Genomic DNA, 27,053 nt, shown 5'->3' with positions numbered 1-27,053 from the left:
ATCACCTGCTTTTTTCTTAATCGCTCAAATTTAATTAAGCATAGCATTAATGAATAAATTAGAAACAAACTACAAGCAAGAAATATGAACACTAAAAATCTGTGTTTACGTAATGTTAAAAGGTCATTAAGCCCAAAAAATTCACTTCATGGATTAACATTTTTCTTGTAGAAAGCCTCAAAGCAGAATGTTTAGCACTATTCTGCGAGGAGCCCTCAGCTGACTGGACATGTTTTGTGGTAAAAATCCCCATACATGTAATAGTGGTTTTTTTTTAACTTTTTCTTAAAATTCTTCCAAATTGTTCCGCAGCAGCGCTAATTGTTCTGCGACGTACGTAGCAGATTTTGGCACATTCTGCTTTGGAGGTAGAAAGTACTTTTATATGTGAGCCTTCTCCCATTAAAGTGAATGAGTGATGGCAACTCAGTATCGCACATATGGTGCAGGTATCTCAATTCATTCAATGTACAACCAAAGGGCCATTCTGCATCAGCTAAATAAAAAACAATTCTATTGACGAGATTGTTTCTTGCATAATTTGTGGATGTGTTTTTGACTTGCATGATGTTGCGTTTACACATTTTTATTCTTTTACTGATTTAATGACTTTTGGTAAAAAACGAGCGAACGCAAAATTTTAATACAAAAAGTAAAGTCAAAGGCCCAACAATATTTATTTTTTGGTACAACATCTAGCAATTATGGCATAGAATTCAAGGCTTTATATGAAAATAATTCCTCTGTATTTTAATCAGGGAACCTTAGTGTCACATTGTAATGCATTAAAAATACTTAGTGCAGTTTAGCTAATTCAGCTGCCTATTTTTTTCTGCAATGTTTTCCATGCACAAAATCTGAAAATAGAGCAGCTTTCTTTCTGCATTGTATCTAAGGATTAAATTCAAGTCTATATTTACCCCAAAGATCTTCTATGCTTCTTTTAATCACAAACTTTGCCACATATTAGTAACATACATACCATACCAGGGGTTACCTTTACTTCAACATTATTAAAGTTATGTAAAGAAAAAAAATTATTGAAATTTTGTGATTTAAATGAAGCTGATTTAAATTGGCGAGTTTGATACCCAGTTCATCCTTGACAGAAACCTTCCTGACACAGGAGTACAACAGAAATGGCAACATGAAAACAGAAGAAAATTGCTACTACAGTGAGAAAAGAATTAGGCCGAGATTGCAGTGGTTTTCTTTTTATTAAAAAAAACCCTCAGGAAGTAAAGAAAAAGCTCAACCTCTGCTTGAGGAAAATCTTGCATGCCTTACTGCTCCTACCTTTCAGTCACTGATGGATTAAGGGGGGGACAGCAACAAAAATAAAATATTCTCTGGGGGATAGGCTCAGTTTGTTGTTGCATCTTCCAACCAACGCCCACCCATAAAATTACATTAATTCCATCTACGCTTCCATATCGTGGCACACACTGTTTGGGAATCAGCTATAGTATAACTGGTTTAACAAACTCTGTGTGTGTATGTGTTTAAACATTGTTCAAGAAATCTGAAGACATACATTATTCTAATTTATGTGAGACAGAGTTCAAAATAATAATAAATAAATACATGAATGTTGTTTTCCAAATTCAATCATTCTCATTAAACACCAAATTTATCAAATGCTTTTTTCTGATGATTTGATTCTCGTAGATTTAGTTACCATAGCTCTTCCCATTGATTTAACATTGCATATATGAGTTGGGAAAAAAAATTAATCAAAAATCAATTTTTTTCCTTAAAATTAGAAAAAATGTCTCTCATGTAAATAAGTAATATTTGTGGCATACACTTGAGAAAATTTACTTAAGTTTTGTGAATAAGAACTATAAACCAAATCATAATCAATTCTCTCGAAATTGGCATAGTAAGATGGGTTTATACGCCAATGTTCTTATCTGATTTCCCCGATACATAACGTACTTGTGTATTCACTATAGTGGCATCGTAATTTCAACTATGATGTTTAATATCAGCGGAATCCAATGTAACAACATATGCTCATTATATCGGCATAGTAATTTCAACTCTGATATTGTTGCATTGGATTCCATGATATTAAACATTGCGCGCCTTCACTAAATCGAGATCTTATCGTCTCTCTCCTCATTTCGAGAACTCATCTCTACTTGGTACATAGTCATTCATACTTTATGAACATTCACTGCACAAGAAAATAAATACTAAAATAATAAGAAAGGAATTTATACTTCTATTTCTTCTTTGCCTCTTAAATTCTTTATCGCTTCCGCTGTATTAATTTCCCATTGCACAATCACTTCAGCTATATCAGCTGCTAATTTTCTGTGCACTTCCTGACTACTACCAGTGAGATAAAGCTTTTGCATAGATGAGATCATACGAGGAATGAAGTTATGACGAACAGGCTGATAAACCTGAAATATAATGCAGAGGGATAAAAGTTGCACATGCTTATTCTTGAAAGAAGGGGGGGGGGGGAAGAACATAAACAATCTTTCAACAATTAAATTGGCCTTACCTTCTAGTGCAAGGGTTGCACTGGAGGTCTACAAAAGCTTGTATCTGTATGCATATAAAATTATTCACTATTTACGAAATAAATATACTGCTCAAAATATCCTTTGTCTGATACACATCTTGTTGACCAGCTCAGTTTGAAAATAAAACTTTCTGCTATAAAAACAAGCTTTCAATGTGTGTAAGATATAATTTATATCGTTCTCCCCGAGTTTTTAAGGACTTTTTAAGGAGTTTCAAGCAGTTTTTAAGGAGTCATGGCAAACTTCATAACTTAAACAAGTTTTACAGCAAAAAAAAGGGGCGGGGAACATACACAAATTTATTTTTAATTTGCAAGCAAACTTTCCCTCTTCTCAAAAATATAGATGTAGAAGTGGTTCAAAAATTACAAGTTTTGATTTGTTACCCAGCATCATAAGAATTCATAAAATAATCAATCCACATACATGCTTTCTGTCATCACCAAAGTGTTTTAAAACCTTCAAGTATTAGTCAAAAATATAATTCATAACAGTATCACATAAATTATAAAAATTCTAAAAGTGATATTCATTCCCCCTCCAATTATTCAAAATAAAAACCACAGCCGACAAAGATTTTTCTTACAAAATTATTTATATTTGCAGCAACTCTTCAGGGTTCATACATCAGAGTGATATGAAAAGTGGCATTTGAAAGCACCAGCTTACTGAGGAATTTTACAATCTTAAAGCAACAAAAAAACCAATGAGATTCATCAAGCACCCTTTCAAAATAGGTCAACTTCCCTCATGAGGGTCCCCAGCCTGGAGTCCCCACCCCATGAGTACCACAAAAAATTGTAATTCATATTCATTTTACCAACGACTAAAATCCAAGAGCCCCCAACCAAGGAGCGGGAAGTCAATATGCAGATTTTTTTATGGGCCCGATACATTGATTTATAGCAAACTTTTACTGCTAAAATTACAAAAGGCTGAAGCTGGTTTTCTGTGGTTCCCAACTTCAAGGCGCGAATGCGAGCTGATCTCCACTTTAAAAAGTCTCACCATAGAGAGCAAGAGACCTACAAAGGAGTACAAATGTAATTCAATCATAACACATCACTAACTTCACTTCTGAAATATAGACGGCAGCACTGAAAAATCAAACACTACATATGCACTCAGACTGTTAGGCACACACACACACACTTCCAGCACAACTCCCTAGATAGTAAATTGCCAATAGATGGTAATAGACCTGAGTTGTGCTTGGTTTGAAAGAAAGATATCTCCCCCTGGAAATCACTTACTCAAACAATCTGGGAATGTGCCGCGGGCCGCTCAATTGAAGTAAGAATTTGCCACGAGCCACTTAATTCATCTGTAAGTGTACCGGCGCCACTTGAGGCAGGCCACATTTACGCCATGTGTTGAGCACATGTATGCTTTAAAATAAAGGGCTGTTCAAGTATTACGTCAGCAAATTTTCAGCAATTTTTGACTCACCCCTCTTGTCAAAAAAAGTCAGCAAAACTCTCACCCTCCCCCTGTCAGCGCTCTGCCCCCTTCTTCCTAACGCTTATTGGTGGAATCTGAATTGGGGCTTCCCCCAGATGATCAAAAATTTATTTTTTTAATCCACAAAATATTTTTTACAATTTCGAAACAAAATATCTTTATATGTTATTATAATCAATTTTTGTTAATTTCAATGCTATTTGAAGGCCAAGAATCCAAAATTGCTCAAGAAATTCATTGCAACCCTACCTCTCTAAGCCCTTGGTAACCCTTGATCCGCGGTAAACATTCAGCATGTGCGGACCAAATGTGGCCCTGGCGTTATGATGTGCCCTGTCCCTAAATCTATTTTTGTAACAATGAACCAAGTGACACATTTACAGATCGCTTAAGTGACTCGTGGCACAATTCCAGACCATTTAAGCGATCCCTTGAGTGACATGTGACAAAGTTTTAGAGCATTGATCCTCCCATCAGTGCAGTTCTACATCACTCAAGTTATCCGCGGCACATTCCCAGATTACTTAAGTGATCTGCGGCATAATCACGGATCACTTATATGATGCGCGGCACAGCTCCAGAGCATTTGGATCCGCTAAGTATTTGAAGATCACTAGAGTGGCTCTGTAGGGAACTCAATAGGGAGAATGTTAGTTCAGGTGCCCACAAACTAATGAAAAATTTTACTCGTTTTTCGCGCACCGACTAAGACGCCATTAAGAATATTTCATATTTTTTATAAAGGGTGGTTGATGACATAAGAATCATCTAAACCCCCCCCCCCTCCACGTCATCAAGTCAGCAAATTGCAAATCTCCCATCCATGCTGACGTAATATTTGAATGACCTCTACCATAAAGATACCCGAAAGTTATTTTCTGAAGGTTAAAAAAAGTGGGTTCAGCTATATCGGCTGATCGGCTCGTCCTCCCCCCCCCGCCTGTAAAACCAGACGTGGCTGTCACTTTTAAAAGCCGAGTTTTACTAGCAGGTTTTCTATGCCGCGTGCAACGTGAATCACCCAGCGCGACACGCCGTCTACTCATCAATATGAAAAGCAGTACGACTGTTTTCCTACAGAGCGCAGTACGGCTCACGACATTGCTTCACGTCAGGCATGATTGGCAGACTGCTTCTGGAGGAGTTAAGCTTCATGTGCCGTGCGTTTCAGCGATCTTCCCTTCATTTTCGTGGTGTGTCTCTTCCCTTTAAACCGGAGCATGCAGCAGATAGAGTAGATGACGCCAGGGTCATATACTATATAGCCGCCCTGAGCCGATGCTCCACACTTGGAAAACGCAAATGCGTAACGTCATTATGTAACTCATTTCTGCCGACACGAAATGATCCAGTTAGGTTCACGCGGCGCAAAAAGCCTACTCCTAGGAAAACCTGGCTTCAGGGATGAACGCTCGTTATGGGATCCCAGGAGAGATAAACCCATTGGATAGAGCCTGTTCCTTTTTTTTTTTTTTTGCATTTTAATTTACGGCAACCAATCTGCGAAACAGATTCGCTTTCCCCACTGGACTTCAGTTTTTAGCACTTTAAGGAGCGGCGGCGAAAAGATATGTTTGTCGTCGTCCCTTACTCCAGTGGAACTGAAATTTTTTTGCCTTTCTTCTTTTTCAGTAGCGAGTTGTAATGTGAATAAAACACGTCAAAAAAACTGCGGAAAGCAGTGACATTTTGCGGTTTCTTGGAATTTTTTGTAGTGAGATATTGGCTATAAGCAAATGGGAAGGAGGGATAAAATAGGAATAGTAGGAGAGAATTGTGGTAAAAAAACAAAAAAAAACAATTGCGACGAAAGTAAGAAAATAATAGGAAAAATAGGAAAGCTGCCAGGTCTGCACTCAGTATACTGCATAATATAGGAGGTTTGAGACATCGTTTCGCCGCATAAGTAAAAACTTAAAAAAACTTTCTCACCACTGGGCATGGGGGAATTTTCGGCTACTGGTTCAGCGGAGTGATGTCGTTCTACGGACCATCGATTTCGAACGCTGACCAGTTTGCGACATAGGCAGGAAAACACGTCAAAACTAGCGATTCGGTAAAAAACCGTATTTTTAGAAGCAAAAGCGTATAATCGTATTAATTTACTAAATACAACAAAATCGTAACAGTTGGCAGGTATGCACAATCATTGGATGTTCCAATCCCATCCCCTGCTTTCACATTTCTTATTACAAAGGGAGAGAGCGTTTTTTTTTCTCCTTTCTTTCTCTTTATATTCGGGGGAAGCTTCCTCTTATTTTTCTAGGCAATGCTATTCATCAATATGGGGAATGCCTATTCTAAGAAAAATCATCCGTTCAGATAAAAAAAAAAGGACTTTTTCAGGCGTGGCTGCAAAAAGTAAGGAGTTATAAGGGCCCTTCCAGAGGGAAATGAAAAGTTAGGACTTTTTAAGGAGTTTGTAAGGATGTGTGAACCCTATTAATATGATCATATTGGGACTTTGGGTTTCTGATAACAATAATCAATTGATATATCTAAATTCAAAAAACTTACATAGAACTAAAAAAAAATGCTGACCATACCTTCTGAGAATTCAGTTTTTTTCTTTTGCACAGAACTGATTCAATCATACCACTGCATTTCACTGACTTTTCTCCACAAAAACTGACCCAGATATCACCTCCCCAAGTTCAGAAAGTATTTCTAAACAAAAAAACTTCAGGAGTATCTAGAGCACGTATTTTTATATACTGCTCTAAAACTAGATTTTCTCCCCTTTAACGGAACCCCCCCCCCATTTTTCTTTTGTTTCGATTCAGCTATTGTAAGAAGTCAGAACAGATTTGTTCAATCCATATTACCACACTTTTATAATGTACATTACTGTTTGTGCATTTTGAGTTCATATGTGACATTAATATATTTATGTTTTCAGAGTTATGTGTATTTTGTGTTATACTGATAATACTGATAATACTGATTATACTCATAATCGTCTTCGCCGTCGTTGGGAACGGACGTGCTATTATCGCGCTCCGCTCACCGACCAATAGAAGAAGTTTTATCCGAAACCGTTGCCGGGGGATTACCGAAGGATTATCCGTCACGCCAGTGTGCCATTTTGTGTCTTTCTTTGTGTTTTTCTTCGTTCTCGTGAGTTTTACTTAGCGTGTTGTTTATTTTTGGGTCATATTCTGCGGTGATTTTCTTTTTTTTTAGCGCACGTTGGATTGTGAGATAAGTGGTTTTTTTTTATTATATTGCTCTCATTTTTTTTAAAATTTTCGTTGTGTATTTTCGATCGACTTATATTTATTTTTCTCGTTCGCATTTCATTTTCGTTGTTTTTTCGCCAGGTTCGCTCGCTTCTTTGATATAAGTTCGTAGGTTTTTGGACGTTAGTGTTAGCAAACAGTGTATACTTTTTCCCGGGTACTCTCGGAAAACTTTGTTTTCCTTCCATTTGGGCCTATTGTTGTTGTGTTAGTGTTTTGAGATAGTTAGCTAATTCTAATAAGTATAAATTGTACTTCGTAGCTTAATACTTTTTTTAGAGGGTGTTGTATTCTTTATATACATATTTATTTTATTCTTCGTGATTTAGTGCTGAGCATTCTACTTTACGTAATTTTTTCGTATAGTCTCTTACGTATATTTTGCATAGTAATGTATTTTACATTATTTTAATTTCCAGTTAATGTTTCTCATTTTCCTATAGTTAAGTATTATTATTATTATCTAGCTTTAGCAATAGTGTTAGTATGCCTCGACCTCGACTAGTGTTGTGTAGAGCTTGCGACGGGAGGTTTCCCTGGTCTAGGGGTATAGTAGCTGATAGTTTCAATTGTAAAGGGTGCTTGGATAGAAAAAGGCTGGAACTCGAGGTCGAAGCTTTACGGGAAAAAGTTAGGGTGCTAGAGGGCCCGGTTATAACGGACCCTCTGGTCGTCGAGCCACCTGTTGATGAAGAAGCAATCTCCACGAACAACGACATTTTAGAGGGCGAATGGGTGGTCGTGGATGAGGTAGAGGGTGATAGTGATAGGGGTTTAATCATCGGCGATTCTATGGTTAGGGAACTTGGGAACCGAGTGTGTAGGGATTTTCGGGGTTTCGAGCGCTGTTGTCTTCCTGGGGGGAAGATTGGCAACGTTCGAGACGTTTTTCATAGCCGAAAGTTGCCCTTGCGGGTGATTCTGTGGGTGGGAACAAATCAGGTAGGAGCGAATATTAGTGAGTCTCTGTCAGAATACCAGGATTTACTATTATCCGCTAGGGAGGGGGGTTCAGATGTGGAAGTGATTCCAGTGCTGCCAAGGGGTAGTAGGGGATATAGGAGTAGGATCCACCAATTCAATATAGGCCTGAAGGACATTTGCTCCTCACCTGGGGTCACGTTCTTGGAGCTTCCCGCATTTACCGATAGGTGGCTTCGTTCGGATGGGATCCATCTAAATAAGAGAGGGGTCTGGGAGGTTTACGATAGTCTTAGGTCAGGTTTTTTACTTCCAGACCACGTAGTCGGGAATGCGGGTTAGTTAATGATAATCACAACAATACTGACGGGGAATTACCCACCTCTGACTTGGATGGCTTCTCGATTGACAACAAACCACCGGGCAAATTAAAATGTGTGTTAATAAATGCCAGGAGCTTGGGTAACAAGAAAGATTTTTTAGAAACTATGATAGTTGTGGAGGACTTGGATCTTATAGCCATTACAGAATCTTGGGCAAACGATGGGGATGAATCTTTCTTACACATCTCCGGATACGATACTTTTTTGAGAAATAGATCTGATAGGAAAGGGGGTGGAGTGTTGATATACGTGAAAGCATGTTTGAAGGCTAGAGAGTGTAACGTGCAGAGAAGTGATATTGAAACCATATGGGTTGAACTTGAGAACAAAAGACGTCATAAGCTTATTGTTGGGGTTTGTTACAATCCACCTTTGACCTTTGAAGACCGGATACACCCCGCTTCCCATCTCAGAGAGATATCGAAGCGTTCCCGAAGGATGGGTGTATCCGGAAAGTTTTATTAAAAACAACGTAACATGACCACCTCAGACGAAGGCAGCAAAATAAAATAATTTACATAAAAATTGATCGCCAACTTCTGAAGTCATATAACAAATAAATAAAATCTAAACAATCAATGCCAATGGGCAATCAAAATTATAAACGGGATTATAAGATGCTGGTGTATAGCCGTCCATCCCATAAGAATCCAGTAATCGTCAATTGATCGAATGATTGGTATATAAAAATTGAATCTTGGTATATAAAATTTCGAATCACTGTGAATTAGCCGCAGATCATCATCGTCTAAGCCGCCAGTCGTTTCCCGAATCGTCACCGGGTGAACTGAGATCAGCACAATTCACTATATAGCCGAGTAAATAACACTTAATTCGTCCTTGCCATCGATGACTTGATTCGTCTCCTTGCAGGTGAACTTGCTTCTGTTTTTCATTTCTCGGTTACTTTTGTTGACGCCGACGTGGTCGAAGATCATATTTCCTCTTAAGATCAATCGCTGGGGCTCTTGCCGGTTTGAACTCGTCATCGCTCCCACCGCTCAGACGCGCACTTCCAGTCTTCTTAGTATGTATGCGATGTAAGTTGCTATCGAGGAACAATATAATCCACCGCACCCGAGCAAGGCCCATAGGCCTCTTCAAAACTCTTTTTTTGAAACACAGTCGACCGTTTTCGGGAATAGCACCAAAATGAAATTTTTTTGTATATGGGCAAGATGTCAGGTAATGCCATAAAGATCCAATCTCACCACAAGCACACATGGCGTTGTCCGACTTCTTGAAATGTTCAAGATACGTCGGTAATGGGCCGTGCTCAGTTATCATGATCACTTTCTCTCTAGACCAAATGGAACTATTCCAACGGACGTGTTTCTGTATCTTATAGGCATCTTTATGTGCATTCTTGTCCCATAGCTGTTGCCACTTTTGTAACAGGTCACTTTTTAGCACGTGTTTGATGTGACTGCGTGGTAGCAAGAGTTGTTCTTCCGTTGGGAGATTAAGAGCATCTTTGGCCAATCTGTCCGCAATTTCATTCCCAGCTATTCCTGCATGGCCTTTGACCCATTTGATACTGATAGACGGATGGTCGTATAAATGCTTGCGTATTCGCCGAGTATTTTCATGTGGAGTGCGCTGATCACGAATCGCATTAATACTAGACGCGCTGTCAGTATATATCGTCGTCTGCTGATTTTGCTTAATCGCCCATTCTACTGCAGCTAGTATGGCCAGAACCTCCGCCTGAAAGATACTGTTCCCTTGACGCAACCGTCGACTCCAAGCCTCTTCAACAGATCCTTCTGCATTCATAACTACGTATGCACAGGCCGTGGATGTCTCTGTTTTTGAGCCGTCCGTGAATATACTAATAGCTTCATCCGATGAGCATTGTTCCGTACCAGGCAGCGGAACTTGATTCTGGAACAAGTCCACACTGGGATGATGAAGCCAACTCCTATTGTTCCCTTCGTAGGCATCAGGTGTTATAAGAATTCCGTCCATCCAGACCTCCTTACCCAAATGCAGGATTGTAGATCGACGAGCGTCATATTCAACATATAGGCTGAGCGGAGGGTTTCCCGTAGCAGTATACAGAACATCATTGGCCGTAGTTCTGTATGCACCAGTTACATACAATAAGAACGGGCGTTGGGCAACATCTAGTAATTTACGGAGTCTCTGTGTCGGGTTTTGATACCAGATGGCGCTTGCGTATGAAATTTGCCGTTGTACAACCGATCTGTACAAAATGTTCCTAAATTTTTGGCGTATACCCCACTTTGGACCTGCTATGCGTCTCAATTTTTGCATGGTGTCTTGAGCCTTATCAATTTGTTTCGCCACATGCGTCGTGAATTTGAACTGATGGTCAATATGCACTCCAAGATATTTCATGCATTTAGATATTTGCAGTCGAACACCATTGATTCTTATGCAGGGACGTTTTTTCTTGGGGTGTGGCCATAGTAATTTAGTTTTAGTCATCTCCATGCTGAGACGATTATCTTCTAGCCATTTTGACAGTTCGTCAAACGCGGCATCCGCAGTGCTGCCAATGTCGTTGGGAGTTCTCGCCGAGATCACAAACACCAGATCATCGGCGAAAGCTTGGACATAGACATCCGGTCCCCAATTCTTTTTCAGCAGTGAGTCAAGCACGATAGACCATAGTAGCGGACCGCTGCATGAGCCTTGAGGACAGCCCATGGCCTGATGCTTTTCCGCGTCTCCTCCATCAGTTGGCATCACAACCGTTCGATCTTTTAGCATGTTCTCCACTATACAAATGAGATTGTAAGGAATTGGTAATTTTCGTACAGTATTGATTATTATCTCATGGCGGACCGAATCAAAAGCACCGCGAATGTCTATGGATACTATGGCCGTTACTTGACCTCGTCGATGTCTAGTCGTGATCTCTTCCATCAGTGATGCTATTGCTTTTTCTGCCGAGCCACCTGTACGAAATCCGAACTGTCTTGGGCTAAGCCAGTCTGCCTTCTCTAGATAGTAGGTGATCCGTTGCACCACCAATTTTTCTAGGACTTTACCCATTGTAGAGAGTAAACAGATGGGGCGATACGACTGCAGCACCCCTGGATCCCTATCTTTCTTCAGGAAAAGCAAGACCTTACCACGTTTGAAACACTTTGGGAACACCGACAACTTGACTAAACTATTGAAGATATCTGAGATAACATGACCATGGGCTGCGACTAGGGTTTTCAAAAGAGGAATATTTATGTTATCAATACCCGGAGCTCGTTTATTGTTCAGTCTTCTGACTATTTGATTGATCTCCGTATGAGTGAATGGTGGGTCCGTCATAATCATAGATGGCGTGTATGGAGTCAAATTTATAGTATCCGGGAGGTTCGGAAAAATCTCCTCCAATTGTGCTTGGGCCGCTTCCAGCATCGTGGCACCAGTATGTGGACCGTTGGACATCATTACCTGTGGTGGTAGACGCTTCGTTTTGAACATAGATTTGTATGCTTGTCCAAATGGGCGGCTTTCCTCTGTGCAAAAGGCAATCCAACTAGTCGTTTTTGCCTTGTTTACGGCCTTAATATGCCCTGCTCTGAATTTTCTAAACTCCATCCTCGCCTGTACTCTATCATCACCCTTGGCCTTAATGAAACGACGCTCTAGTTTACGAAGTTGCCTGCGTGAAGCTGCTAACTCATCAGTCCACCATTTCAAAGAAGCGGTAAGACGCGGTTGTGCATAGCCCAACACCTGGATACATCGTTCTTTCAGCCGCTGCATTGAGGCGTCAAAGCATGCATTAACCTGATCCTCGTCCAAAACCATATGAAGTTGTTCTTGGAGGTCCATGAAGATCTGCTCTGTAGCAGGCCTGATCTTTGCTAATCGTCTTGCGGTAGTTCTATACTTCGTAGGTTTTTGATATCTAGGCGTAATATTGAGTTGTAGATGGATATATTTGTGCGCACTATATGAATCTTCCGTACCTACTGACCAATCGGAACGCCTGTAAATATTTTCTGACGTTGTAAAAGTAAGATCTGGCCATCCTTTTGCGTCATAAAATTCGTAGGTAGGTCTTGTCCGTCTAGAATTAAACAGAAACAAGTTCCTGCTGGTGAGAAATTCCTGCATCGCGCGCCCTCTTGGATCCGTCTCTCGATAGCCCCACCACGAAGAATGACAATTTGCGTCCGCACAGAAGATAATGTCGATACCTGGTGCTGACTCGCAAAGATCATCCATCTCCTCTATGGCTTCGTCTACTTCTTCGTACGGAGAAATGTATACACTAGCAATTATAAGTTCACGTCCCGGCAGACTTATCTGAACAGCTACCAGGTGGCGGCCGATCTTGTACGTGGCCGGTCTAATATGAGTTGATGGGACCAATATAGCACTTTTGCATAGTTGCGCCGTCCACGACTGCCATGATTGTGGAATACCACGTAAAAGACCTCTATTTTGCCATGGTTCTTGAAGTAGAACCACATCTACTGACTGTGCTCTTACGAAAGCCTCCATATGTTCGATACAGATTTTAGCTTTGTCTGCATTTAATTGGAGGAGACGAAGTCCGTGTCTTACTTGGTTGTTTTTTGCCGAATGTGACGTCATCAGTTTCGTGTTAATTCACTGCCTAGATTCAGGCCCATAGTTAGTAACTTACTGTTACACCTTTCTTTTCGACCATCACGCCTTACCAATCTCTGCGTCGCTGATTAAATAACTGGCGAGTCGACTGCAGACCTATTGTGAGGAGAAAACTGGGACATTCTCTGCTCCTCGACCTGTGGTCCGTGTTAAAGCGGAGGTCTTGCGCCATGTTCATGAGCACACAGTCAACACATCTGACCGTTCTGTCCATATGAGTGTTGATCGGTTGAGTATACCCGGTCATCTGCATTCGTCTCGTCGATACGCCTCGTATATTTTGCCAGTTTCGATGGCGATGGCGTCCGAGTTCACGTGTGTCAACATATACCCGCCTTTCCTCACGTACTACTCCTTGTGAGAGATGGTATTTTCTTCGTCGTTGGTCTTGTCGAAAGTGTTCTCTCGCTGTACCCAGTGTGCTGTCCCTATAGTCGGAAGTATAATGGTCAGACGTAATGTGTTTCCGTCGGTGTGGTGGATAACAGTCACGCCCATGAGGATCATAATCAGACCTCCTGACATTTCTTTCAGCATCAAAATTGGGAGGGTTTGTGGCCTTCCTACTTGACGGCTGAGCCAACTGCTCTTCTGCGTGTTGTACCTGACTACGTCTATATACCTTGAAAGAGTCTAATTTCGCCGCACCGCTGCTAGTGTTGGTTAGGTAGCTCATTCGCTGGTGACGAGCCTGGGGGGTTTCTGTTGCGTAAGTGTTTTTGCCATGCCGACTATTTTTACTGCCCTGAAGTTCTTCTCTCAGTTGCTTACGGCTATGTGTTGTTGTTACGGTATCAGTCCCTTTTATAGTTCGGTCATAGTCTTCACATCGTTCAGCCCAGGAGAGTGGGTTAGATTGTCTCTTTTCGTTCACGTCATGCGATGAAATTACCTCGGCTTGTACATCTGATTCCACTGGGTTTGACAAGTGTAGCGAGGAGATGTCCACGCCCTTAGTCCTTTCAGGTGCAAGCCGCCTGCCCGATAATATTTGATATTTGGACCACTTTTGGCCACTGTCCCCCATTTTTACAACTTCTGCCCACGTTCTCTTTAATCCGAGGGAGGAAGGTGACAACACTTTTTCTGCTGGAAGCGCAGTGCTATTCTTCAGTTGTTTATTCGAATGCAGTTGTGGCCAGGCGTCCACCTTTTCAATTTCTATCGAAGGACTGTTCGTTTGCCTAGACCTGTCAATTTTGACTTTACATTGTCTCTGAGGTTTGGGAGGTTCCCAAGGTAAAGTGGTTTCGTTGTTCCAGCTATCCTCAACGTAAAATATCGAGGTTGGCAGTTGAGAGGATACTGTCGTCGTTGGGCTAACACAGGCGTTCCTCTCTCGTGGGGCGTCTGGTCCCGTACCATTATATTCTGTATCACTTTGGGAAGCTACTACAAATTGAAAGTTTTGTTGCCGCTCGTCGGTGAGACAATCTTCCCGACCTGGTGAGTCCACGTCCGGAGCATGATCCAAGATCGTCTGAGTTTCTTTGTCAATAAGTGGACCAGTTTCACTCCGACACACTGACAGATGATCAGTTTGAGTGTCTCTACTAATAAATATGTTATGTTCTCGCTGATTCACTCTCTTGACTACTGACTGCTTACTTTCGTAACACGAAGCGACCGTTAGAACACCATCCGACCGAAGTTCATTCGTACATGATACGATTGGAGAACGTTGTGTGCTAGTTTGGCCCATTACACGATCGCTGACTTTTTGGGTCATTTTGCTCCGTAATCCAGGGAAGGTCACTTTGTTTGATTTACTTTTGACGTTAGAATTCTTCGTAGGCGAGGGTTGAGTTTCTGACTGCTCAACTATCTCCATGACCAGGTCGACTAATAGACGACGAACACTGTGTTGATCATTTAATGACACCTTGCGCCGCACCTTTCCCGAGGAGAGTTTTCGGGTGTCTCGAACGAGATTCCAAGTCGATTTAATTGCATCTATGGTGCCTTTTAGCAGACACTGTAGACTTTCATGATCACTGACAGGCAGGCGGTGATGGGATCTGCCCAACGAATCTCTTCGGGGATCAGTTAAAAGTGTCCAGATGTTCCACGCAGCATCATACGTATAGAAGTCATCAGCATCGAGAGTTTCATTCGTTTCGTGGTCACCTAAGATCGTTTTTACCACAGAAGTTGGCACAATGTTCTTTTGGGTCTGGGGATGCAAAGCCGGAGTCACGACATCTGAAGCACGAACTGTTGATTTCAGGAAGTTCCTCTTGGGAACTAATCCGTAGAGGGGAGTAGCAGTCTTCATTGAACATTGGCAGCTTCGTGTTGCGTAGGAAGGTGTCCCAGGTCCACCGGATAAGTCCAAAGCATTCAAAAGTTGCGAGCTGCGGATACTGGTGACATCGATATGGTCGTCCGATGATGTGGTGTTATTCATGGCCAAGTGGTGTCGCAATTGTTCAAATTTCATGTTGATCAAAGATTTTGTTCAGTAATGTGACTTTGTATTATCCTTGCTGTTGTTTGTGTTAATTTTATTTATTATACCTTATTCTAGGCAACTTTACTTATAATAATTATTCTCGGCCTTTGAAGGAACAGTAGTGCATCTTAAAGTAATCTGCTCTCGAGGCCAGCCGAAAATAGAATTCAAGAATAAGAACTCCTTTATATTACAAATAATAAGATTGGCCTTGTTACACATGTTACGGAGCCATAGAAGAATAATACAGCCTCTACAATAATGATAAATCTATAGGCTTGTATTAAGATGGCGGGTTTCATAGAATTTACTTTGAAATCGATCAAATTTTAATTAAAAACAATTTTCGATGATAAATTTGAACCGAACATTTATGTCACACATAAAGTACACAAAAATTATTCAATCAGCCGACATTTGATGAATTTGAAGTCCAATGGGAGGGCTAACGCTGTAGACAATGGCCGACCGATCCGCAATTCACTCGGCGCGATGTAAGTGAAGATAACTTTTCATCTCGACGCCGTAGAGGCTTGCTTCGAAGTTCTAAAGAGTCCTTTCGATGTCCCCCAACTCACAGCACACCAGGATCCGTCAGCTTACAAATGGTTACGCCGGGATATGATGTAATTCCGGAGCTCCGTCAAAAGACGTCTTAACACTGTAGAAGCCATTGTCGTAATCCGTTACAATCCACCGAATAGGGATCAAAACTACATCGCCAAAATGCATGATGAAATTTCCTACATGTGTAAGCAAAAGAGGGTTCTCATACTAGGGGATTTCAATTACCTGGGTATTGATTGGGAGAACCTTTCATCTGGAAATCAGTATGAAAGAGACTTTCTTAAGTTGGTGCTCGAAAATTTTTTTGTATCAGCATGTATCAGAAGCCACTAGGGGTACTGCTATTTTGGATTTAGTTCTTACTAGTTCTGAGGATCTAGTTGAACATGTTTCGGTGGGGGAAGAGTTTTCTTCCAGTGATCATCGTATCGTCAGATTTCACTGTAACTTTTCCTCGGGTAAGGTTGATAACAAAAGACTGGTTCCTTGTTTTCAGAGAACTAACTTTGATGTTTTGCGAAGAAGGTTAGCGGAAGTTTTCAAAGACCGGTTGGAATCAGTAGGGGTGGTAAGTCAATGGGAAGAATTTAGTACGAAGCTGTCCTCTGTTTTGCACGACGTCATACCCTTTGTTCGAAAAAAAGCGTGTTTGTACATCACACCCTCTATGGTTCACGGATAGCGTGCGGAACCTTTATCTTGAAAAGAAAAGAGCATTCAGAGAGTATAAAAGTGGACGAGGTGACCTATCATTGTTTACTGATAAAAGAAGACTGTTGAAGAAAGCGATAAGGGATAGTAAAAAGCAAGTTGAATCTAGGTTGGCAGATAACATTGGCTCTGACCCAAAATCATTTTTTCGATACGTCAATAATGGATGTAAGGGGACAGTTGGCCCCCTCTCGATAAGAGGCTCAAAAGTAGAGAGCAATGTAGGCATGTGTAGTGCTTTCAATGACTTTTTCGCGTCGGTTTTTAATGGAGATAATGATATTCGATATACGGGTGTTGCATGGGGTAATAAAACCCTCAACGATATTCAAGTGGAAGACGTGGAGGTCCTAAATCTTCTAAGAAATGTATGTGCAAGCAAAGCACCAGGACCAGATGATATCTATCCCAGGGTTCTCAGGGAAGGTGCTAATGAATTGTTGGGGCCAGTCGCACAGATATACAGGAGTAGTGTTGCTGAGGGTATCGTCCCGAGAGATTGGAAACTGGCTAACGTTGTTCCGATATTTAAGAAGGGTAGTAGAGAAGTGGTGTCTAATTATCGTCCAGTGAGTTTGACGAGCTCCCTCTCGAAAATTTTGGAAATTATCATCAAAAGGCAGTTTGTGAAGTGGATAGACGAGAATAATGTATTGTCGGATAATCAGCATGGGTTCAGGAAGGGGAAGTCACGTGTAACTAACCTCCTTTGCTTCTATGATTACGTGACTAAGGCTTTGGGTAAGAGCAAAAATGTCGACGTTGTTTACCTTGATTTCCAGAAGGCATTCGATCGGGTCCAACATGGCAAACTCTTGAAGCGTTTACACGAGATTGGAATAGGGGGCAACTTGCTGAATTGGATAGAATCGTGGTTAAGAGATAGGTCGCAACGAGTTATGGTGAACGGGGAATTCTCTGGTTGGACAGACGTCACAAGTGGAGTTCCTCAGGGAAGTGTCCTTGGCCCCATACTTTTTTCACTTTTTATCGACAAACTCGATCAGGGTATCGATGGAATTACTAGCAAATTCGCAGATGATGTGAAGCTAATGGGGGTAATCGGGAATGAAAGCGATAGGGAGTTGCTCCAGACCAACTTAAACAAGATTGCAGCATGGGCAAATGAATGGAGCATGACGTTTAGCGTAGATAAGTGCATGGTCGCTCATTTTGGTTCGAACAACCCACGGTTCTCTTATGAGTTGAATGGTGTCACTATCCCGGATGCAACTAGAGTCACCGATTTGGGAATTCTCATTGACGAGCGACTTAAGTTTTCTGAACATTGTTCAGCGGTTGTCAAAAAAGCGAATAGAATGCTTGGTCTCATTTTCAAAAAGGTCTCTTCGCGTTCTCCTAAAGTCATTCTTCCGCTTTTTCGAGGCTTAGTTCATCCTGGACTGGAGTATGCTGTAAGGTTTTGGAGACCATACCTACAGAGGGACATAGACTTGGTTGAAGGAGTGCAGAGAAGAGCTACGCGTGTCCTTATTGGCACACAGGGCTTGAGTTATGAAGAAAGACTTCATTTTTTGAATATGTTTACATTGGATGAACGCAGGTGTCGAGGAGATAGGATCGAAGTGTTCAAAATTTTCAATGGGATGGATAGGATGGACCATGAACTTTTAGTACACCGCCAATCGACTGCTTTTACAAGGGGACACCAGTATCGATTGGTGAGGGACAATGCAAGGTTATGGTGTCGCAGGGAATTTTTCTCCAATAGGGTTGTTAATAAATGGAATAGCTTACCCCCGGAGGTAGTGAATTGACACGTTTAAAAAGAAATACGATAAACATGTTGGGGTAAATCGAGAAGCTATCCATTCTTAGAATAAGACAACCATAAGTATTCTTTATGGGCATTGTATAATATTTTATCATGTGTATATATTGTTTGTAATTTGTGTTAATTGCATTTTTAATTGGGTTGCTGTATTTTTGAAACATATGACATCCATATTTTTATGGGCATCTTTTTATCAGCCACCTCGTTGGGCATTTTGCCTGTTGTGGCGTTGTATTTGTATTTGTATTTGATGTTGACATCTGTCTGCCATATTTTGGAGTCAAGATGGCAAATGCCTGAAATTTCATGTTATACAAGTATTGTGTTGAAGGTATGCCTGCTTTTATGCAAGGGGACTTTTTTAAATGGGAGACTGACTCACATTTGAACTTTGAAATCGGAAAACTTAAATTACTAATACTACTTAACCATGCATCCACCTTGTACACATTCCTTTGTGAAATTTTTAATGCATCAGTACATGGAAGAATATTTTTGTGCATGTGTATATGCATGGCCAAACATATTTAATTGTCCGAGGATGGTGTCACTCTTCGCTATCCATACAATGGTTTCTAACAGCTGGCTGATGAGGAGATATATTTTGGAAAGAGAAAATTCAACTGCCCCTGCAGGCAATCGAACCCATGTTTTTTCACTTTCCGGGTGAGCGCCTTAGATAGACTATGTAGCGTATTTATGCGCTACAGTCTCGTGATTCAAGGATCCAATCAACTCAACAGGCAATAAGTGAACTAGGCAAGTTCCAGATCAAAACATTTATTGCTACAACATACTTAAAATAAGTTACACGTTAGAGTTCAAACGAAAACATGTTAATTCTGAAATGCACAACAACACTGATTCGCAAACAACAAGAAAGGTCTCGCCCAATACAGCTGAGAATCAACTCCTACTATCAGCAAGACATAGTAGAACAACTCGTAAGTCCTATGTTGAGAGCAAAGTGTCCTGTTTTCAGGCAAGGTGAACGATGTTGGCCACTCGAGGAAGCTCATCTCAGGAACCTATAGGAGTCGGGGGAACCATTCCGAAGTTGCACCACATGAAGAACTTGCTGAATCACACCCATAGGCAAAACATGCTATCTCGATCATCTGCACTATGTTAAAGACCTAGTTGTACATAACTGCAGGCTGATGTATCATTTTAAGGATTACCTGACCCTTTCAAAGAACCACATTCCAACTGACTAGAACGCACAATAAATGACTATTAATTAACTAGAAGATTATATTTGAAACAACTACTGAAACCAGCTGGAGTAGCCTAACTTGGATCACCTTTTTACGACATTAATAACATCACAACAACAACAAGTTGTTAGTGGGGGGTTAGTCATCCATCAACCCCATTGAGTGGTGTGAATAGAACGAACTGTTCGAAGTTAGAAGATTGAATGCAACATTTCCTGGTTTACCCATCCTATTTATGATAGGTGCACGGCAAGAACGTGTTTCCTTCGGCGCATCGGAAAAACTATGACGTCACTTCGTTGATTTACATATTCTGTCAACAATAGCAATTATTTTGGATATTCTGTATTTCTGGTTGGCAATAGTTCTATAACCGTGAACGCAGCCAGCAGGATTTTACCCACACTATCGGTAAGGCTATTGAGGGTGAGACCAAGACAATGGACCACACATAATCAGCGGAAGTCTGCGGCCCTCCGCTAATTAGACACAAAAGGTAATTGAAAACAACTATTTCTTTACAATGAATTACAACATACATTGAACTTAATCACAAAAGTTATTCCGGCACAACCGGGTCTTTGTCTGGGGTTAAGGATTTAGCGTTAACTAGTTCACTAGGGGGGGGGGAGGATTATCGGGACATTGGTAATACGTAACGAGAGACCCAAAGGGGCGATACATTACAACTACGGAGGCAACGAAGAGAGAAAATTTAACTGTTGAATTTTCTCTCTTTCCAAAATATATCTTCGCATCACACACACAGCCAGCTGTTAAAAATCTTTATATTTAATTGTGCCTAAGTTGTGATTGTTTTGTGTTTATTGGTTCAAACTGAAAGAAACTGACCAAGAACAGAAAAAATACCCTTTCCCCCCCCCCCCCCTCACATTTGCCTTCACAATAGGAAAGTAATTGTGAAGGTGACCCACACACATGAATCACAGTGGCTATTATGGCCCAATTAGAATATTATGAAGCAAGTGTATGTGTGTATAAAGTAATGATTGTAAGTGTAAAGGAAAGCCTTACAACTTCTGACCCCTTCTAAATAGTCTTGCAGGTTGATAATGATTACATATAGGGAAAAGAATAGGGGTCCGGGTTAATCTTAACTTCAAAATGAGCAGAGAAAACTAGTTAATATAAACCAAAACCCAGATAAACTATAAACAGAATTTTTCCAATGTTATGATGTATGTCCAGTCTATAGTTTTTGAGAGTAATAACTATGACAGTACACATGAAACATGATAACATTATCCATATTGTACACATGAAAGTTTTTAAATGAAACCTGGTGATGTATTTTGAGAAATAAAATGGAATTGCAACCATATGGTGGTTATATACTGATTCTTCACATATTAGTTTGAGGCAATAATAATAAAGTTCCATGTATCTGTAAACTTCCTCACTAGCAAATCAACTACCAAAGAGCTCTCATAAAACAAGTTTTTATGACCAACCAGAATTCAATATAAGTGGCAAATTTAAACTAACAAACTTTGCATTAAAAAGGGTTTGTTTTGCTTACCTTATGATGTCTCACAATGATCTGTAAGACATGTACAATCTGTGAAATCACAAAACTTTCTTCAATAAGAATTTTTTTCGTCCAGAAAAATGGTGAATCTCTACCCTCTCCCATTCCAGCTGGCATATTAGTCATCAAGATGTCTATAGCTTGATTAACCACTGTCTGAGCTTCTGTCTCATGAGCTTTGGCAAGAGTTTGGAAGTGCTTACATAATAGAAATTAATTAAAAAAAAAGTTTTTTTTTTTAATATATATTCATCTGTAAAAAACATAGTTTGTTTTAATAATAAATTATGAAGGGTGTATATGTATTTGGATCAGTGTTATCCAAAAAATAATTCTAAAGAGTAATTTTACTCCACCAAAATTTTAAGGGGTAGTTTTGTAAAAGGCATTTTTTTAAATGAAAAATAGAAAAATAACTGTTGCAAAAAAATTACCTGAAATTTAAGGAGGAGTATTTTGTCCCATCTAAAATAAATTTTGAAAGTAAAACAATTTCGATGCATGAATTGCGCGCATCTAGATGCATATTGGCAAACACTGGTTTGGACAGATGTCTAAAAAATGTATACGATTGTACAAAAATGTGTAACAATACCGTGTTAATAAACACTGGTCTAAACAATAAGAAAAAAACCAATTTCACACCATTTTTTAAAAAAGTATGTTTTTTGTTATACCAAATACCAAAAGAAAATTTGGTGACTTTTCTGTGACCTTTTCTAATTCGCAGAGTTCCAACTCAAAAAATTAGAAAAACGTAGGTTGGAGGGAGGGTACCCCCAGACAACATAATCATGGCGTAATAAAAAAAAAATTTGCATTGCTCAACGTTTCATTTAAACACCTTGTGCAAATTACATTCAATTACTAAAATCATCAGAATTTCATGCATTCGTATGTCAAACATGACGTAAGAGTGCTTTTCTTTTGATGATGGGTACAGGCAGTGCTCGTGACTAGAAAAAGGTTGAAGAGCTCTGGTCTAGATCGCAAAGCTTGTTACCGTATTCCAATGGTTGCCTTTTGTCAGCTGCCTCCCTTGCATAATTCATGGTTCGTCAGCAGCTTTCCAAGAAGTTTGGCAGTTTTTTCACCATATAAAAGAACCACTTTAAAGAATAGGTTTTGTGTGCACAAATCCCTATTTTGATTTGTGCTATGCTTCTAGGAGCCTGATGCACACTTTTGGATGCACTGTGGTATTCCTTTAAATTCGGCCTAAAAATTATGTTGCAACACAATTAATGGCAAAAGAGTCCAATGTCAGTCTTTTCTTGAACTCTCTTGTTCTGTTGCATGCATATACTGTACGATTTCCTCGTTTGCCTCGTTGGTAAAGATAGACGTGATCGAAATAAAAAAATGGTTGATAATTAAAAAAAATTCTTTCACAGGGGAAAAAATTTGTGCCCTTTCACCTGTCTCCCACAAGGATGGGGCTGACAAATGCTGCAGCCCTAAGGCCCGGGACAATCACCATCATTGTTTTTTCATGGTATAAATTTACTACAAGCCATCCTCAGTGAAAACTTTGCGAGAGTCAGAGAACAGATATCATGTCCTTTGTACAAAAACCAATTTTGTTCCCACAAGGACTCCCTACTGCCGTGGTCTATTACAGTCCCCCTTCCTCCTCTAGGAATTATCAGGTGATCCTGAGAACACTGCTTTAGGGGGAATACTACAGATGTTGAAAGGTCCGGACAAGCAAAGAAAGAAAAGTTCTTTTTTGTTCATCCAGTATATATTGTTTTTTTGCCCCACTCATATAATATCTGCCTTGATGTAAGGGGTGACTACACATTGGCATTGTTCTTTTCTGTTGCTACTCACCCATCCATCCCTCCGAGGCAAAAAAAAGAATAAATAAAACCTGAGAGAGAAGAAATATTGAATGCCACAGCTTCTCCAAAGTCTAGATTTTAAGGAAATAATTATAAAAATCTCTGGAGAATAAAAAAAATCTGTGACCTTCACCCAAATTTTGTGACTTTTGACTTCCGTGAGCTTTTTCTCATTTTGTGACTTTCCTGTGGTGGTAGGCACCCTGGTGATTCATAAAATATTTTTTTATAATCTAAAAAAAAAGGAAAAATGTTAAAAGAGATAACTAATATATATACCTGAAGAAATGAGCGGTTACGTATAGAAACCATCTTGGAAATTATGTTTGCAAGTAAAAGATGATAATGATATTTTGTACCAGGGTCGACACAATTTTTGGCTTTCATGTAACCTCGTGCAAATTTGAATATTTGTTTGCTTTCCCTAAAAAATAAATGCAAAAATTATTTTAAAGAATCCATGAATCAATAGGATTTATTAACATACTGCCAAACAAAATTCTTATTCTTTTTAATCTCAGCTGATTTTGGATCTGTTTTCAAAAGTTCATCATTAACCCAAAACTAGTTCACAGGATGAATTTCAGAACAAAGATGACGATAGAATAACAATGAAGTGAGTGACTATGAGGGAGGGTGGGGTTCCCTTCCTCTTTTCTCCTGTTTTAAACCAAGGAAACTTTGATTAAGCATTGCTTGAAAAACATTGACCTATTTTTAAAGAGCAGATTAACTAGCGTTAGGGAAAAGAGGCTACCAGAGAAATTTCTACAATTGAATCTGAAAGCAAATGCTAAATAAAGGATGGCCTGCAGATGCAAACTCCCTCCCCGAGCGGAGATTTTGGTATTTTCTTTGCAGTAAAAACAAGGAGGTGTGAATACAAGATGGGAAAAGTTTCTCTGCAAAGAGCAGGCAGATCTTCCATACAATACATAACATAGAAATTAAAGCATTTACCATCTTCACTTCAAACTAAGGAAGCAAGATGTCAGCATCAGTAGAGATACAGAACAAGCTCAACTCAGACAATATAAACATGTTAGGGCTCTGAATATCCACATATGACATATCCCGGCATGTATACAGATAAATTCCACAGAGGAATTTTTACAAGGTGCATGTACATTTAAATAGCAGTAGTAGTAAAAAATGGACATCCCCAGGAAGAAAAAAGATGATCCACATTTCTTTTTGAGAAAGTCCTGTGTATGCCTTTTTTCAATAGATAGGCTTCTTATTGAACTAAGAAAACTTTATATATATAGTTATAAGGATTTTGGTTAATGTTATCAATTTCTTTTTCATCAAAATTTTTTCTGCACATTTTAAAGCTGAGATTAAACATGCATGGCACATTTTACCCCTACACGTTATTGTTATCAACCTTCAAGACTCTTTTATAGAGGTCAGCCTACAGTCAAAAATTGTTTACATCTCTGTATTCAGTTCACTATGTTCTAATTGAGGCATAATTTAACTTTCCTCAGAGTGCTTAAGGTTATTTTTAATTTTACATTTTTTAAGTTTATTTTCAACTATGGAACTGCCTAAAATTAGTTTCTACTAGCAGATGAATATGAATAAGTTACTGCCAAATGTTTACATCTAGATATACTTTTGAGGCCTCTTGAGCCTTTTATAAAACTAAGTGTTTTTTTAAAGTGCTGTTTAGTGTTTCTCACAGGCAATGCAGGAACTGAGGATGATGTGATTTATGATCCTTAAATATATGGTGCTGCTTCCAGAATGGACTTCCTTTAGAGAGTGTTCAAGGTAAGAAAAATAAATAACTTCCTTCATTTCTCACTTCTTACTATGGCTGAATTTAGGAAAAAAGGGGAGAATTATAACTCGAACAGAAAAATTGAACAGTGTGATGGAGAAATCGCTACTGGGGTGCCTTCGGATAAAAAAAAAGTCCTGATGTGATCATATTAAGCAATGTGCTGTGCATCCTCATAGATTCGGAAAGAGATATACATCTTTATTTGATCCAACAGGTCTAGGCTATAAGAATATGGGCAATAGAATTTTCGTCGAGGGCTGGAGAAATCCCAGGCGATCGGTCACCATGGCAACTAAAAAATTGGTATTGGGGCCTAAAATTTTCTTCATGTAGTTACTAAATTGCAGGCTGCGAGCAGCACAAAATATTTGGCATTTAGAGTAGCATATATGCCAAAATGAAAAAGGGTCACTATGGCATGAAAAAGGCAAAAGAGAAGCATTGTTTCTGATCCCTTTTTTCAGGTAAACAATTTTTTTGGGTGACTAGACTTCTTTTGCAATTTGTCTAGCCTTGTTTTAGTTACATCAGAACAATGTGATGGAAGGAACATATATTTACAATCCTGGATGAGTATGAGCCTTTCGCCAAAACCACAAATTATAAATAAAAAATATATTACTCAATGCCAATGTTAAAAATGCAAAGAAAAAAAGTGGAAAAAATATACAGTCAGACCTCTGTAAAAGAATTCTGAATAAAAAAAATAAACTTGTCAAATGAATAAATTTTCCACACTTCATAACTTTGCATAAGAAAAATAAGCTAAGTAAGGAAAATGAATACAGTTTTAATGGATGCAAACCTCAGAGAGTCATCTGAGTATAAATACTTGTAGAGCAACATTTGGTATATATTTAGAAAGGGAAAGGATGAGGTTCCCCCCTTTTTTTTTCTTTAAATAGAACTGATTGAAAATTTTTTTTAATAGTATTTTTTGATGGATAACTACAAATTTGCATCCCAGCATGACTCCATGCTCTAATAAAGTTCGGCCGATCTTTTTTTGAATCTCTTTGTATTTTGCATGACTAGATAAGTGAATAAACAATTTAAAGATAATAACATGATTTCAATCCTAACAATATCTATTTAAAGTTTTACTGTATTTGATTTGTTGGAACACAACTTACTTGATGTTAGTTGCATGTTGAGGACTTTGCTCAACCAGAATAAATGAAAACTGGAGCAGAAGTATTCGCACAGAATCTGATCTGCTGAAAGGGTTTTCTGGGTTTATGACTTGATCAAGAAACAATGTCACTAGGTTTTTCTCTTTATCTTGTGAAGGCCCCTGAATCAACAAGTCTCCTTCATTGTTGTCGAAAGAATGCTGGAAACATGGAATGAGAAAATATTGCAAGATTTTTGCTTTTAATTCCTGGGGAAATCGTCCATCATTGAACAGCTCAACAAACTTGAAACAGGCTCTGCGTTTCCAATCTATGCTGTATGTTCTTATAGCAGTATTTTCTAGAAAGTTTAAAAGAAAATGAACATCAACCACTATTCTTCGAGTAAATGCTCTAAACAGTTGAAATAACAGCTCCACATCCTCTGGTTTATGTTTGAAAACGTTCAAAAGACATTTTGCAACATTTTCAAGTTCTTTATAGCATGCATACTGGATGTTATCTACAGTTGAATAACGTTCTTTGATTTCTTCAGAAATCCAAACCCTGTGCAATGTACACACCAGATCCGGCTGAGATAGAAGCCATTCACTGTCATGATCAACCAAAATTCTTACAATTTTAATAGCCATGAAAAAGCCATGTGTCATTTGGAATGATGTAGATGATGAATGTGATCCAGTACTAGATATAATATTTTTTAAATAATGAGGATTTTTCTGCAGAATGGTACGGAATATTTTCCCATGCTCACTTTTCAAAAGATGCTATAAAGAAAAAAATATCCTATAATTAGAAAATAAGCCTGAAAATCTTTTATCAAAAGTCTATATTTAAAATATGGTTT

At 39.3% G+C, this 27,053-nt stretch overlaps 1 protein-coding gene across 2 annotated transcripts in view; it reads right to left on the bottom strand.

Annotated features, from left to right (window-relative positions):
- Nucleotides 1-27,053, bottom strand: part of LOC149070940 (transformation/transcription domain-associated protein-like) — a 271,954-nt gene that overhangs the window by 137,330 nt on the left and 107,571 nt on the right. For both annotated transcript variants that reach the window (XM_089248856.1, XM_089248857.1), the window contains 4 exons: nt 26,207-26,973; nt 23,564-23,708; nt 21,432-21,638; nt 2,226-2,411 (listed from right to left, as the gene is read on the bottom strand). In XM_089248856.1, the coding sequence (XP_089104982.1) occupies nt 2,226-2,411; nt 21,432-21,638; nt 23,564-23,708; nt 26,207-26,973 (1,305 nt within the window). The remainder of the gene's footprint in view (nt 1-2,225; nt 2,412-21,431; nt 21,639-23,563; nt 23,709-26,206; nt 26,974-27,053) is intronic.

This window comes from Pholcus phalangioides, unplaced genomic scaffold (assembly GCF_987345545.1).
Source record: "Pholcus phalangioides strain wild (caught in Gottingen) unplaced genomic scaffold, Ppha-v1.0 ptg000020l_1, whole genome shotgun sequence".
NCBI classification, from domain to species: domain Eukaryota; kingdom Metazoa; phylum Arthropoda; class Arachnida; order Araneae; family Pholcidae; genus Pholcus; species Pholcus phalangioides.
Note: the sequence above shows the minus strand (reverse complement) of the source record. Positions and strands in the feature narration are given on the sequence as shown.